Genomic DNA, 16,758 nt, shown 5'->3' with positions numbered 1-16,758 from the left:
TGTTGAATAATGTCACTGTTTAATAAGAATGTTTTAAGGGTTAAGGTTTTACAATGTAAAACCATCTCAGTGTCCTCTCTTACTATTGTGCGTTCCTTACCACAAACGTGAACGGTCTAGGGGAAAGGGCCCTGTAGTCATTAACGCAGTTCCTCACACACACTTCCACCTGAGCCTCTTGTACTCTGTATCCTGTTGCATCATTCAGCTGACACACTATTCTGTTGGTGGAGGGACGACAACAAGCGGAAGAAACTGCTCAGAGTGAATTACATAGTGAAAGCTTAAACGTTTGTTTACGTAATCGAGCTGATCACATTATATCAACAGCTAGTGTGAATATTTTCATTGCCCCAGCTAATCTGTGGCAGACAAACCAAAGCTCATCAAATAAAAATGGTAATCAATAAAATGTTTAATAACAAAATTCTATTAAAAAAAAAAAAAGTCAGATGGCAGGCCTTCACCAAGTCACAGTCAAGGTGCTACTTGGGATGGCAGTAACATTTCAAACATTCAAAAGATCTAATAGATTGGTATATAAACACAATTAAAACCTGATCTGACAAGAATTGACAGTGACATACACATCAGAATATGTTAAATTAGATTTCAAAGTTTTGGTTTGACATTAAAAGCTTCTGTATACAAATGTGTTCAAACTCAATTAGATTTGACAGCTACTGTATGTTGTTAGTTTTATCTATTTATTTTGTAATAAAAATGTATTTGTTTTTATTTGAACAATAATAAGAATCGTATACACAAACGAGCAAAAAAAAAAACACTATTTAAAATCACCAGTAATGACAACATCATAACCTCCTTAATGGAGGTTAAAAACTTGTCATCTACATGTAGGAGCCTATAATACATCATTGTGTGCTTTGAAATCTTCAATCTTGAATGAACACTCAGCCACCTCAACCATGTACGTTGCCACTGTACTAAAACACTAGCTAGAATAAATGAGTGTTTCAATGTATGACCATGTGTTCGGGTTAGAAAAAAAAAATCTAACTGTGCAACTAAAGGAAGACAACAAAAACATACATGTGAAGAGGTGGCAGAATGTCCATATTGATATGGAGATGAACGGAAGTGTGTGTTCTATTGGAATTGAAATGGGCTTTGCTATCTCCACATGCATCCTTTCCCGACTAACTGTACCAGCGAGAGATAGTTTGATTTGCCTGAACGGAATTCCTCAACCGTGGAGGACCCTGCAGAGGAGTAAATGTCAGGATAAAGGGATGGAAAAGTAAGGGGAAGCACATATGTAGGGAGTAATGGAGGGGAACAACAGATGGAATCCTATTATCGTCACGCACAAAATCTGATGTATCATATAGAGTATGTCTCAGCCTTGTCAAATAATAAATTGTTATGGGGTGAGTTGGAAAATGCAGGATTTATTTTTGGTCAATTTTGCATTACATAGGTTTTAAAAACAGGATCATTCTAAATAAATGATCAGGGAAGCGTAGTTAGATACAGTAGTGTTTAGAACATTAGGGATGTCACAATAACCGCTATAACGTGAATATTAAAATTGCCACAATATTGTTGTCGTCATGCTACCATATTTAAAGCACCACATCTCCATCAAAAACGTTACTTTTCACCTGCTTCAGGCAAGCACAGGATTATGAACTACATAGACAGTAGCGGCATTTCCATTACAGTTTTTTGCAAATTAAAAGCAATATTGTACTATTTCGATAAAACTACAATTTCGACCTGAGCGTTTCACTTCCGTGGCTCAATTCTCGTAATGTCCCGTCTCGCAAGAAGACGGACGCCCGGAGTTGTTAATATTACTTTAAAAACATCTCTCTCCCCTCATCGACGGGTTCGGGCATTTGGTGTTGGTGTTGTGTGTGCGTGCACGCTTATATATATATATGGTGTGGAAGGATGGATTTCAACGAGGACGTGCACCGTATGTCACTCGATTACTCGTTGCCCGGGGTATAACGGCCATTTCTCATGCAACGATATAGAACGTGCATTGAACGGCGGCATATTGGCTCTATAGCTAAATCGCTTTGTCCTTAAAAATACTTGTTATCCCCTCAGGAAGCAGCAGAAAAGTGGAAAAAAACGCAAAAGCGCGTCCCTGTACTTCCTACTTCCTTTCCTCCGTGACTGGGCGGGGGTCACATTACTACACACTGAATGTGCAAAAAGCGTTTCCATTTCACTTTTGCGAAATACTTCTATTTCGACACATCTCAAAAACAACCTCATGAAAAATCTTTTTGCGATATTTGAGAGTTTTTTCAAAAATCATGTGTTTCCATTACCAGCGGAAACGCACCTTATGATACTTTACGCAGCTGAGCCAATAGTAGCATATGCTGTGCATTGTTCATAAAGTAATTCAAGATGGCAGAGGGTGGCGACCATACTGGCATAGTGGCATGGAAATAGCAGAAAACTCAGAGGTTGATATATATATATATATATATATATATATATATAGAATATGAGACACCACAATATCATGATGATTATCGTATCGTGAAGTTCATATCATGATAATGTCGTATTGTGACATTTGGATATCGTTACATCCCTATAGAACATCTGCTTCATGGTGTGTAAGTTCGAAGCTTTCAAAGTGAAGTTTGCATTCTCCCCATGCTTTCTTGGATGTTCTCCAGGTAGTCTGAAGAAACATACTCCCACATTCTAAAAACATGCATTATAGGTGAAGTGAAAACTCTAAATTGCTCATAGGTGCAAATGTGAATGTGAATGGTTGTTTTTGTCTATGCGTGTCCTGTGACTGCTTGGCAACCAGTCCTACAGATAGTAGCTGAGGACAGAGCTGGAAGCAGAACTGAATCATACATCATTATGAAAACGCACTGACTCTTGACCAATTCTAAATTAAGACAAGCCAAATACACCTTTGTGATTGTACTTTAATAACGGTACATACAATGTAAGAGTCTGTCCTTCAATTTACCTCTCGGCACTCAGGTACTCTGCTTCAATGGGGATGCAGGGAACCTTGCCTAACCTGACACCCATCTGGATGTCCCTGAAGTGTAGACCCAAATTTTCTCCGAGGATGGTCACCCTGGTTCCCCCTTGGCGGGGCCCTGTGTCAGGAAACAACTGCACAAAGAAAGGCAGAGTGTTCAATGTATGGCCACACATACACGCTCATCTTAATTCAGTGTTAAAAATAGTCCAATTTGGTCTCCAATGATGCCTGTAACGTGACCTTTCAATGAGGCGTCACATTAATACACTGGAAGTCAGACATATTAAACACACTCCAGACAGACCTATCGATCCAGGATTCACGATGAAATGAAGACATATGTTGGTATTTGTTAAATAAACAAGTCCATGAAAAACAAAATCTGAACAAAACCCAAATGACATCTCAGGGCTTAACTGGAAGCTATTACGAAGGTTTGTCGACATGGAGGGCTGTGGTGGGATAAAAGTCGCTGGTGCTTCCTGTAACCATAATGTGATTTATCACGGCAGATTATGATGCGTAACGGGGACAGGTGTGGCGTGACAAAACAAATAGTGACGGATGGATGGTGGTTACCACCAACACGTACACACGCTGAACCAGGAACATGCTTACACATGCCTCATCCTTAACAAGCATCACAAAGTAATTATGTATAATCTGTCCATTGCCCTGTACTGCTTGGCAGAACAGACTGCAGTGTGGGTATGCTCATTTTGGCACAGATAAATAGCAGTATACTTTTAACTCTTTAAGGGTTGAGTTTAGTCTAGTCATGTCCCTTCATTAAAACAGAGAGACATTTAAATACATCGCTGCATTACATAAATACATAAATGCATTTATATTACAAGACCTAATCAAAGAATGTTTAGACGATCATTGATATGATCTGTGTGGTTTTGGCTGGATTTTAGGCCCCATCCACACAAAAGCCCGTTTCAATGTATCCTCACAAGTTTCTTACTGTTTAAGTCGTTCGTCCCACATGATGGTGCGGTTTCGGAGCTTGAAACCGGTCACTTTTCAAACCGGGCTCCAGAGTGGAAACATTTCAATACGCGCCCCGTAAGCGTCCGTCTGGACACCATATGCAGGATACTCCTCCGGTGATGACGTAATGGTAATTAATAATAATTTTTGTACGATTATGGCAATTTTGTAACCGTGGAGGGTAATAATAGAAATCGTAATTGAATTTCGATTAATTGCACAGCCCTAATTAGATGACTGACTGCCATTCATTGTTCATATAAAGATGGTGGTGAAACATTTACAGTATTTACAATGTCCTCAATTACAGTACTAGTTCTTGAACAAAAGTCTCCATAAGAAACTATTCGTCAAGAAAATATTTACTATTCTCTTCAGAAAAAGTCTGTTACTTTTTGCTGTCATAACTCTTCAAGGCATTTATCGCTGCTAGTTTCACTCTCCTTGCACTATTACGAGCAAATAAAAACACATTACTCTTGCCTCATGGAATTATGGGCCACTTTTCAGACAGTCTCTACTTGAAGATCCAAAGTCAATATCAATATGCAGCATGCATGCTGAGGATGTAGTCTATACCGGAAAACTCGACCCTAACAGTGGTGCATTATGATTGCAGAATGCGGTGACGTCAGTGGACGAATGGCAGGCGAGCATGCCCAATTATAAAGCCGGGTAGTACACCTACAAATATTGTACCTAACCTATACAATTGCCTAACCAATCTAATTTGTACCTAAACAACACAAATTAGAAAATATAAGAGTATTGTCAATTCCTTTCTTTGATCACACTCATCTTAGTAAAAGGGGTTCAGTACATCCTACTTTAACAGCACAGATCATCCAACCAATCAAGAGACAGAGTGTTTTTAGCTCCGCCTTACTGTGTACTGCGATTGGTAGGCTATACCAAGAAATTAAAGGGGCAAAAGAGAAAAATGATGGTGTTCCAAAAAGAAAGAAGACTGTTTAAAAAGAAAACCACAATCAAATAAACATCAATCAGTCTTTCCTTTGCAGTGCCAGTTTGATGTAATATTGTGTCATGATACAGCTTCTGACTCAAGGGCAAACCCAAGGAGTCAACATGTACTTGTTTTAATGGCAACGCATTCAAATAGAGCACATTTCATTCTCTGTGAAGGACACCAAGAAGAGTTTTTCTGACCTCAGGGGCTTCATCAAAGAGAGATGACGCAACTGCCTATCAAAGTTGCCAAACCTTGGATCTCTGCAGGTACAGTACACCCTTTAAACGATGGCGATGTGATTACTGAATGAGGCCACTTTGCTTTGGTTAATATTGGTGTCTTCCAATGCTCGTCATAAATAACGATAGCTTAAGTTTGACTGATTGAAGAAGTAAGTGTACTGTACTGAAATATGAATATGTTTCAGGTACACTTACTGTATATGGAAGGCTGCACAAGTTTATGTAATTTTAAATTCAGGATAGGTCTGAAGAGCATTTAGTAAGAATTAGTGCAATATGTTTATCATTTTTTATGGTTTTAGGTCTCTAGTCATATCTTGCATTTTAGTTTTACCTTGGTGATCTTGGGGTGGGTGCACCGGCTGTTTCCAGATGCAGCATGCATCCATCCTCCCCCATCAACCAACTGCAACGGAAGGTGGGAATTGCCGCCAATAGTACATTCCTGCCTGAGGGAGCACTTCTTGTCCTGGACACACCACCCACACTCGAACCGGGGGTCTGCTTTCAGACACATGCCACAGCTATCCCGCAGTGCCCTGCACTTATACAGGTGGGCTGGAAAGCAAAACAGAGTGAAAGAAAAACATTGAAGACAATGATGTGATTAACAGACATACTTCCTTTTTCACAGGCATGTACTAAAAACAAAAAAACAAAAAACACCTAAAGCATCTGATTTAATAGACAATTCAGATTGTTGGCCAGGAGGTCACGGTGTATGGTAAATATTAATGATGTTCAGTCAAAAAACAAACATAATAAAAACTAGAGCTGCGAGCAGCTATAAAGGGCCCTCGCCACCCCGCCGTTGGGGTAATGTCACATACGACAAAAACCCTTTAAAATATAAATGTACTGTATAGCCAGGTCTTATGTGTGTGCAACGTTTCGTGAATTTTCGCCCATGTTTAAACACTCAAAAACAGCATTATTTTTATCTGCAAAGAGTGCATTGCGTCGGCAACAGTGTACTTTTTTTGTTTTGTTGACTTTTCATCTTAAACATCTTTAGATGAGAGTGACACTCAAAGTTGTAAGACGATCAGATAAATTCTGTTGGAGCAGTTCGTTAAAATATGATCTATAAGAAGACACAAATGGCACCCAATTAAAAAATAAATGCAAAATGGCAGACTTCATGTCTTCCTGACTTCCCGGTTAGGCATATGGCTATGAAATACTTTTTTTTTTGTGTGTGCTGCTATTACGTATAATAATAATAATGTTAATAATAATAATTATATATATTTCAAGAAACACAGCACAAGGTGCTTTACAAACAAATAAACTAGAAACACATAAAAGCCATCAGGCAGTTAAACAAGTAGACATAAGAAGATTAAAATACAACGAGCAAACTCCACATTTCTAATATGGTTAGGAATGCTGTTCCAGAGTCTCGGGGCCTTAAAAACAAAAGCTCAATCACCCTTAGTTTTTAACTTGGACTCTGGAACTGCCAATAATGTTTGATTAGCGGATCTTAAAAAATCTTATGCCTCCCTATTGAGCCATTTATTGAAAATCACACAATAAATCTGTAAAATATTGATTTTATGCCTGGTCTGATGTATTTGCAAAGTTTCATGAGTTTACAACCAAGTTTAGACCCTCAAAAACAACATTATTTTTCTTTGCAAAAAGTGTATCACCATAGGAACTGCATGCAACAAAATAAAAAGTTTTCAATAACGTTTCATTTCAAACATCTTTAGATGAAACTCGTTTGAAGATGATCTGATTAATTCTGTAGGAGGACTTTGTTAAAATGTGATTGCTTTCTATGAAGGGTAAAAAAATCGTGTCAATTTCGAAAGCAAATCAAGCAGACTTAGTGTTAGGTTTAGCCTGAGGCTCCAAAAGATGTTTTTGTACATCGTGGGCTGTTACATATGCCTTCCAATTTTTGTGGATGTAGGACCAACGTACAACCACGAATGCTTCGTTGAGAAGGAATTTGGAAATACAAAATTAGATGCCCCGCCCCCGTCATTTAGTATGTTGAATTTGAGTGGGAAAAAAATCATTAGAAGTAAAAATGGGGACAAATAACCTTTAACACCTGAGAAGAGGCGGCTGATGAAAGGAACTAAACGTGTGTGTGTGTGGGGGGGTGCGCGTGCGTGCGTGTGTGTGCGTGTGCGTGCGTGTGTGTGCGTGCGTGTGTGTATGCAAACAACAAATTAAGGAAAGTAAGATGCATCCACACATGAAAGCAGCAAGCACCAATCATTTGAACATTTTGTGGTGTTTAAAATAACAGAGAAAAAGAAAAAGGAAGAATGTTATGCTTCCCCTTCTCTTCCTCAGTAACTATCCACACACAGTGCAAGACTTCAAAGTGAGCTCCGTTCGAATCCATCTGCCTTAGCCTCGGCCTTAGCGCACACTAATCTGATTAGCAATGGTTTAGCTTAAAAGTAGCATAACACTAATTAATCTGAAGCAAATGAATGATTTAATTAACATCTCCACTTCACACTAGGGCAAAGCTGGGCAAGCGCCAAAATGCTCCTCCTCAGCCTAATAATACAGTAATACAGGTCGGATGTTGAAAGAGGAAGTGAGGGGATGGAGTGTCGAGGGATTAATGGAGGACGAGTAGAAAAAAGGAGGAGAAAATGAGGTGAAAGTCTTTATGCAGTGTGTGTGAGCAAGGACGATTACTTAATTTGTCATTTTTCAACCTTGGACATCACTTTGATAATAAAACGCACAATACTACTTTTGCACAAAATAATCAGAATTACTATAGGTAATGAATTTGAGAAAACAATTCCTCCATTTTCACGGATAAGCTGGAGCCTATCCCGGCTGACTTTGGGCGAGAGGGGAACACCCTGTACTGGACACAGTCTTCAGTCTTATTTTTGGAGTTTGTACGAAACTGTGCAAGTACCATTGACAGAACATAAAAACTCCATACAGGTGGGCATATATCGTACATACAATTTACAATAAATACATTATACATGTATCCAACAAATGGTGGTACTAAAATATTTATGTGTTAAAAAAGTTAAATATTATGCATTTGAAGTCAATACAAAGCCATGTATTACGTATTGTCTTAAGTTTAATTATTTTTGTTTATTTTTAAGTTATATATACAAGCAACGTTTCAGTCGACCTCCGCATACTTGTTATCCGGAAACCACATATTCACATATACACATTTTTTTTGTACAATATATATAAATATGCCAGCCACAATCACCCCCAACACACACACACCTTTTTTGAGTGGGGGTAAAAGCAATATTGTAAAATAAAACATACAAACAAATAAAATAGTAAAATAAAATAAAAATAACAATCCCCAATTCATTTCATGACCGTTAATTATACACCAATTTTCACTATTTACCAATCCCCGCAACTAGCCGGGCTCCACTTATACTGCAAACTCTACATACAGCAGCCAAAAAATCAGTCTGCTTGACTTGCTTACTTACTCATATCACATGACTTGAATTAATATAATAGTAATACAGTATTTAACAATTATGAACCAGTTTAATTTTCAAGAAAACTGGCTACTTAATACGTACTGTATGACTGTATGTATTTTCTGAGTGTCAATAGGAATTACAATACTACTAAACTCTCGTCTGAACAAATTGCCAGTATTTAGTTAGTTATGTTCCAAAACTGTACAATTGGAGTCATGTCATGGCGCAAGGTAATATAATTTATTTCAACAGACAGAAACGCAGCAGACAAGACAAGAAGAAAGAAACTGACAGAACACAAACCTCATGTTTTCAATAAAATAGTGCCTGCAAGATAATTAGGTTACGACCTATAAGCAACTAATTTACAAGTTTTCTGCAAGATGAACCACATGTCTGACTTCTGTCACAAATGGGTCAGACAGAACTCATAAGACACAATATTAAAAACTGAAAAGGAATTATGGTTAAAAGGAGGAAGAGACGGAAATAAACAAGAGCAATGTTTGTAAGTCTGTATGCAGATTTTAAGCAAATATCTGTGTGACACACTTGAGAGCTTGTCTTATGTTATCTTGTGTAATGAAACATCGGAATTCATTAGCCTCTCCAGCTCAATATATTACACTTGAGAAAGAATTCTGAATGCGTAATTGTTTTCCACTTCATGCGCTATATAGTCATTAAAATAATAAATGTCATCCTTCGGTGTCACTTTTGGGTTTTCTTGATCAACTGCTTCATTGTCATCGCTGCCACTGCACAGCATATTCATCAAGCTGCTGTCCACCCATTATCCTCACCCGTCATTTGTTCTACTGCTCACAGGTTTCTTCATTTGTATTTCTGTCCATCTCACATCTATCCGGTTAATTTTGTTGTGATTGATGGATGCTTTTACCAATCCCAACCCTTCATCTCATGCTTCCTTGCCTCTTTTCACAAGTGAGAGTACAGCAGTGTTTTTACAAATTCAAGGATCATGGTGAGCTTTATTTTTGATGGAATCCTCAAGCTTTATAAAGAACGAATTTCATAGCGTATTCCTCTGCCAAGGACAAAGTAATTTTAAAAATGTATTTTTTGATCCAAGTATACAGAATGCAATAAAGGTAGCCATCTAAAACATTGACACACAATTAAAAAGGAACCCAACCTACAAACCTTAACCATTGAACAATAATTCCCCACCCTGACTACAAACCCCCTATCCCTAATCCAAACCCTAATTTTACTCCTAACACTACCCTACCCTAAACCGCTATTTAAATCCTCAATCCCAAAACTAACACCTAACTGCAACTCCCAACCTAGAAGAGTATCACATTTTAAATAATACTCCATACCATACACTTACCATATTCATTTCTTGCAAGAATGATATATTAGAAATACGTTATAAATACTTAAAAATAAGGAGTTACTTTTAAATGACCCCTTACTGTGTAACGTGTTATGATTTTGTTTTGGGTTGGGTCATAGGTTCATTGTGTTCATTATGCAGTTGTTCTGTCCCTTATGATGATAATGTAATCATATCATGATAATCATGATGATGATGATATTTTAACATGTATTAGCCACTCTTAGTTTGCCAAGTTTTATGCAGTGACTATGTTCCTTGATGATAATGTGGTCAGTTGCTATGCAGTAGCTATGTGACTATCTTGGTTTGTCGAGTCACTCTTATTTTATCCGGTTTGGAATTATTAGTTATATTGGCTTCAAGGCCAGCTGCATTCAGCTTTGCTCTCTCTTGTTTTGTATTTTTTACCTATAATGGCTCTCTGTTTTCCAACTTCCATGTCCTGTCTACGTTTGGGTCCCAATTCCGCAACTCTTGTGATATAAAGGAGATATCTAACCATTATAAAAGAGTTTTACTGAAATAATAAAACTTTGATATACACAAAATCACACACACATAAATTATGAATAAAAAAAGTTGGTAGTCTACCTTGGATGTTGAAAGGATTGTCGATGACAAAGTTTCCATTCCACAGCACGGAAAGGTCAACTGGGAGGTCACTGATGTCACTGCCATCGTAGTCGTACTGATAAACACAACAGGTAGACAAAGAAAGTCACCTGAACAGGTGAATGCTAAAAACAAATTCAATTGTGATTTGTCCTGGCTTGTTGGTGGCAGAGCACAAATTCTACGCAGAGTGACCAGTATAGCCACATTTCATGAACACACACACACATATACAGGGAATTGACAGAAACGTTTTCACTAGATGGACAGAGCGGGAATGTCATGGGAATGGGGGGAAAGGAGAAAAAACAACAGCAAAATGAAAGGAGAGAAAAAGGTGAAGACACGAATCAAACAGTGGTAAACGTGAGAAGATATTTACTCACACATGATATAGCAGCCACACGAGAGAGGAGTGAGAGATGCGATAGGGAGGGAAATTGTAAAGTGAAATTGGCATTTTCCATTTGCTCACTGACACACTTGATTTGGTAGAGCGAACTTGACCACCCCAAATGCGCGATGGGGCTTGCAGCGCACGCACACACACACACACACACACACACAGACATTTATGATGCAGACTAAAAGTGTCTCTTCTCCAGCACACACTATCTGTCTTTGTGCTTGTATCCCCTCGTTACCCTTATCCAGTGGGGACCCTCATCCAGGACACTCACACTACACGAGGCGGGATGCTTTTATTAGCATTGCCACAATGTCCCACTGGTTAAATACTTGCTTAAACACTGTCAGCCAGCAGTGAAACAATAGGACACTCTGAGGCCAGACCCCCATTAAACTTTAAGGGTTTTCACTTGTCTGCTGTCACCAAAACACTGGGTGGACTTGTTCTCCAGTCATCTTCTGCCCACCCCGGAGGTCCGCCACATCATGCTTTATTCATATGGTCACATGCTTTAAGATGCCAACACAGACCACACCGTGACACCCTCTCACACTGCAATCACCCACGATCTAATCGGCTTTCTGGGGGGTGCTCGTGAAAAAATAGGCAGACAAGGCATACGTGCACTTTTGTACTAAAGCTTTTGATAATGAATGTGGAAGGACAATGGACTCGTATGTCTGAGCTTGACCACCATCTGTTCAAATGTGGCGCTTCAACCTTCATTCCAGTTTCAAATAATTTTCTAAATATTAATTAATTCATCTGGGCGTCACCTCGAACAATTGTAAATAAAATGTTGAAATACAGTGAAGGAAATGTTTGTGATGACACTTTAACATATAGGTAATTGACATAGAGCAGAAATTAGTAAATCATAAAATTAAAAAACACAATGTACTTATGTACATTAAAGACAGTTAGTAACCTTATGCATGTTTTGGTGTCTTATTTAATTAAAAAACACATTATTGATGAAATGTAGATATTTTTTTAATATTTATAACAAAGGTCAATTTGACTTATTGAAATACAGAAAATAGCTCTTTGCTTCACTTACGAAACTTGGACTTTTAAAAATGTATGTCTCAGGGTTATAATAGTTTTTGTTTTTCATTATATTAAGATTTTATTTAGTTAGCTTTTGAGATATTTTTTACAACAAGTTTGTTATTTTTTATTAGCTTTTATTTTTGAAAATGCTTTGTTAGGTCACAAAGTATTGTGTAATAAATTAAACTGACTGTTTGAACTTCCTTCTTCTGTATGGCCGATCTTGGTCATGGGGGTGCTGGAGCCTATCCCAGCTGGCTTCGGGCAGTAGGTAGGGTAAACCCCGAACCGGTTGCCAGCTAATTTACAGTTGAACATTAATACAAAAATAAATACATTTAAAATGAATGAAGTTATGATATTAATTGCCAAAAATGAAAACGAAGGACAATAGGACATTTTTACTCTCTCTCTCTCTCTCTCTATATATATATATATATATATATATATAATTTGAGCTATCCCATCTTAAACAGTCAGTATGGCGCATTGATATGTTTTGGCTAGTTGACCCATTCTGCCACGCAAACTATTTGAAGTCAGGTCAAGATTCATCCCTTCAAAACGTGTGTCCCTTGGGCAGCTTTTTCCACTTATCAAGTTAGCCTCAGACTCCACTATCGGCGATCAGCAGGTCACTGATTTGTGCTTGAGCTTTGATCTGAAGTGCCGGTGTGAATTCAGTTAAAAGTTTTGTTGTGGTGGAACCCAGCAAGGTAAAAGTTGCAGTTCGGAACTGTGTTGAAGCCTCTCTGCCTGGCTTGGTGTCCTTCCTTCCCTCCCCTGAGCACCCAGAGCTGCTGGAGATGAGTAATCAAACTCATTACTGCAGCCTCTGGCCAGCGCCTGCATGTCACTGCATGTAATTAATCTAGCCAAGCCAACACATACAGTAGCGAGGGCCCCTGAGGGAAAAGACTAGAGAGGAGCAGGTTGGTGGGAAAGAAATGTGGCAAAATCAGGTAAGGTAAGATCAGGGACAGCTACAGAGCAAATTAGTGGGAAATACGAATTAGGCGGAGAGGACATGAAAACGATGAGGACAGTGACAAAACAAAAAACAAAACTGAAATAGAGTTCAACATAGAAGAACAGTGAACAACGATCAGTCGGGCTGTCCCTCCCAAAAAGTATTTAAAGGCAGAGGAAGCGAATTAAAGAGAGAAGCGCAGTCATTGAGAGGTGACAAGAGGGGTGGGATGGAGAGGGGAGGTTGCGTTGGGACAAACAAAGTACAAGGTGAGCAGAAAGCATTCGCTGGCCTCATTACAGTAACACAGCAAGTTGGCTCGGGTTCATTCGTTATCTGCTCCTGCACTCGTTTACTCTCCAGCGACATGAATCGTCTCTATGGATTGCATGTCCCTGTGGAATGTGGGGATAGTGCGTTTGTGTGTGTGTGTGTGAGGTCTTGTTTTTGTTACATAGTGGGGCCAACATTATGGGATTTCACAGAGTTGTGGGGTCCACCCGTCCATGTGGGGCCATTTTGCTGGGCCCCACAAGTTTAGACCTCTTTTTGAGGGTCAAGACTTGGTTTAAGAGTTTAGGCTGGAATTGGGTTATGGTTGAGGTCAGGTTAAGGAATAGAGGTAGGCAATCATTTTTGATGGTTGGGGTTAGGGGAAGGGGCTGGGAATTGCATCATGTCAATGAGATGGCCCCACAAAGATAGTAAAACAAACCTGTGTGTGTGTGTGTGTGCGTGTGTATCCTATCAGGTATGGAGCACTGCCGATATTCACCACAGCAGAGCAGCTGTGTGACGAGGGGGGTAAGAAGCTGTGTTTGTGTGCATGCACGGGTTGCCCTCATGTAATTAGTCATCTTGACAGATATACCTTGAGAATGTGTTCGAAATAGACTTCAAGTAGAGGATGTTTCTCTTTACTGCAGAGGGACTTTTTGCCTCTTTGATTTGACTTTGCAAGCTTACTATGGTTTTGTTGTACACATCATTTTACACCAACATTTACAGAGGACGATTTTTTTTTTATTCCAGAGTTTTTACAATTAACAGTAGGTAGCCTATTTTACACTTGTATGGCAGTTGAGGGTGTTAAAATATTACTTTAAAATTGCATCTAAAGTCAATAAAGGTTTTATGATTGTGACAGTCTGACACTGTTATAGATTTGCTGAAACATTATTGTACAAACACTTGCTGTATATAGCATATTGGAATCAATATTACCAAAAGGTGCCTTTTTAGACTTTCTAATTTTCCCTGTAAAAATCTAAGAGTTTCTACCGAAGTTGATTATTCATTGTGTTGTGTTTTTAGAAATGCATATTGGGCAAGCTCCCACACATGTATTTAGTTTTTTAGTATATAAATTAACTGCAAGCAGACAGAGTACACAAAAACACAGTATGTGAACTTGCTGACAGGGTAGACAATGACAGGGTGGACATTTTTGGATAGTGGACCTCCACTTCACAACATGATTCAGTAAGCATGCTGACTCTGGATTGTTATATAAATATATTTCAACATTTTGAAAGGTTTCCAGATTATTGATTGATCTAAGCTGAACAAAGAACACACAAAATTGTAAAAAAGGGTACAATCTTCATTTTAATAACTGATTCAACGAGGTTCTCATTTGTTATCCTGATAAAATAATCACAAATAGATGTGGTGCTCTGCAGGTTGTGCTCCAAATTAATTTAAATATTAAGTTGGAGTCTCCATCAATTAATGAGTGAATTGATTATTAATGTAACAATTAACCAATATTGATTTAATAATTAATTGGGCCAATCTCTCTCTCTCTCTCTCTCTCTCTCTCTCTCTCTCATACACACACACATGCACAGCGCATGTATTTGATAGTGTCAGTGTAATAAATCATGTAAAGCAGGTCACTGGTTGTTACTGATAGTACAGTCTCCATCGACTCTCCATGATTAGGGAGGGGATCGTGTGGAGAATCAGACTTATGCTTTATGCAATATGTTCGGCTGGAAATATCTAAACAATGCGTGTGCACCCTATCGCTCAGTGCATTCATGCATACTCTGGATCCCTTGCGGATGCGCAGGTTGGATGTTTGAATGTTGGCGAGGGGTTAAGTAATGCACAATGAGACAGAAAGATTGAATGGACAGGGGAACATCCACCGCCAGCTAATTTTTGCAATGATTTATTGCACGTGACTCCCCCAGACACAACCTGGTGTGATACATATACATACACTTTCCTCCCGAGGATACTGAACACAATGGTAACCATGCGCAGGTTATCAATCATAATGGATACTATATATCATCTGTTTGGTGCTCTATATAACAAATCTTTCTGTTTCATTTTGCCTTTTAAGACACTACATTGAAATTATTTCAATACTAATTTTGTGTTATTATCATTAACACACACAATAATATTTGCATATGTACAGATACATCCTCTATTCCATTTCCCTTTGGACCTGTTTTTTGAGAAGCAAGAAAAAAAAGATTCACTGCTAAAGATTTTCAATAATCAATCAACTACTGAAAACGTGTTCATTAACCAACGTCGACACTTGGTTCATTAAAATAAAGTCATGCTGACAATACATGTGATTCCCATCACATAAAAAGGAAATATTATTGAATGCATAACCACAGGTGTTTGAATACAGGACTGAGTGATGATAGTAGTGGTAGCAGTATGTGTGAACTAGCATTCCATAGGTTGAGAAACTACTATATTGTATTTTATAACATTTTTGTATTGCCAAAACAACAACAGCAACAAAAATAGGCTGCGCAATACACTCAAAGTATCATCTGTGAAAACAAACAGTTAATGGTGGGACAACTTGCCATCCCCCAATACAGCAAATTCTAGCCACACTATTTATTTATTTTTAACACCAATCATGATTCCCTGTTCCTCCAGCATTACTTTCTCGAACATGCACATCTTTTACATTAAGCCATGCAATATGGCCCTGCCTCATTTGTTTGTTTTCGTGCTTTCATTTACTTTATTTGTATTTTTATTCTGTCTGTCTGTACTCGTTCAACCTCCTCCATCATACTCGTTGTTGCTTCGTCATCGTTTGCTCCATCTCGTTGCCTCTCTGTCCTGTGCGTATGCGCGCGTGTGTTTCCGTCAGTTGACGGCAGCGCTGCAATTCATCATCATTTCATCTACAGCTCCCTTAATTGGATGCTATCACAGTCCCACCTGATGAGGAGGCCGTGTGTGCTCACATGGCGTGTGTATATCCATGCACAAGAACATGAACAAAAACAGTTTGGCCGCATGTACTTTTTACTTCCTGCAATGAAAGCATTTATATTAAAAAGCAATTTTGAGCTGCATGTGGACTCAAGCAATGCACCACCGACTGCTATACACTCTAAAAATTGATTGGTTAAAACAAACCTACCAATCTAGTAGATTAAGCTCATATTGGCTTGATTAACCAATAGATTGGTCAGACATTCACCATTCCGGGTGGTTATGGGCATACCAATTTTATTGGTTGGCCAAACAACCAATGAAATTGGTTAAAATAGAAAGTAAGTCTAGGTAGATCCCTGGAAATATATTTATTGTATGAATTTATTGTATTCTAAATGTATTTATTAATTATTATAAGTGATTACAATATTTTATAATATATAAATACTGTGTTTAAAAATTGAAATATGTGTCTAAATA

General features: G+C 38.3%; 1 protein-coding gene across 2 annotated transcripts in view; it reads right to left on the bottom strand.

The window, feature by feature from the left end:
• The window catches only part of LOC147178498 (plexin-A1-like), a 221,003-nt gene that overhangs the window by 44,593 nt on the left and 159,652 nt on the right, over positions 1 to 16,758 (bottom strand). For both annotated transcript variants that reach the window (XM_086067345.1, XM_086067346.1), the window contains exons 11-14: positions 10,619 to 10,715; positions 5,541 to 5,764; positions 2,975 to 3,126; positions 101 to 221 (exon numbers count right to left, since the gene is read on the bottom strand). In XM_086067345.1, the coding sequence (XP_085923471.1) occupies positions 101 to 221; positions 2,975 to 3,126; positions 5,541 to 5,764; positions 10,619 to 10,715 (594 nt within the window). The remainder of the gene's footprint in view (positions 1 to 100; positions 222 to 2,974; positions 3,127 to 5,540; positions 5,765 to 10,618; positions 10,716 to 16,758) is intronic.

Source organism: Leptonotus elevatus, chromosome 2 (genome assembly GCF_054856555.1).
Source record: "Leptonotus elevatus isolate MCC_2025b chromosome 2, RoL_Lele_1.0, whole genome shotgun sequence".
Lineage (NCBI taxonomy): Eukaryota > Metazoa > Chordata > Actinopteri > Syngnathiformes > Syngnathidae > Leptonotus > Leptonotus elevatus.
This window is presented reverse-complemented; position numbering and strand designations above follow the sequence as displayed.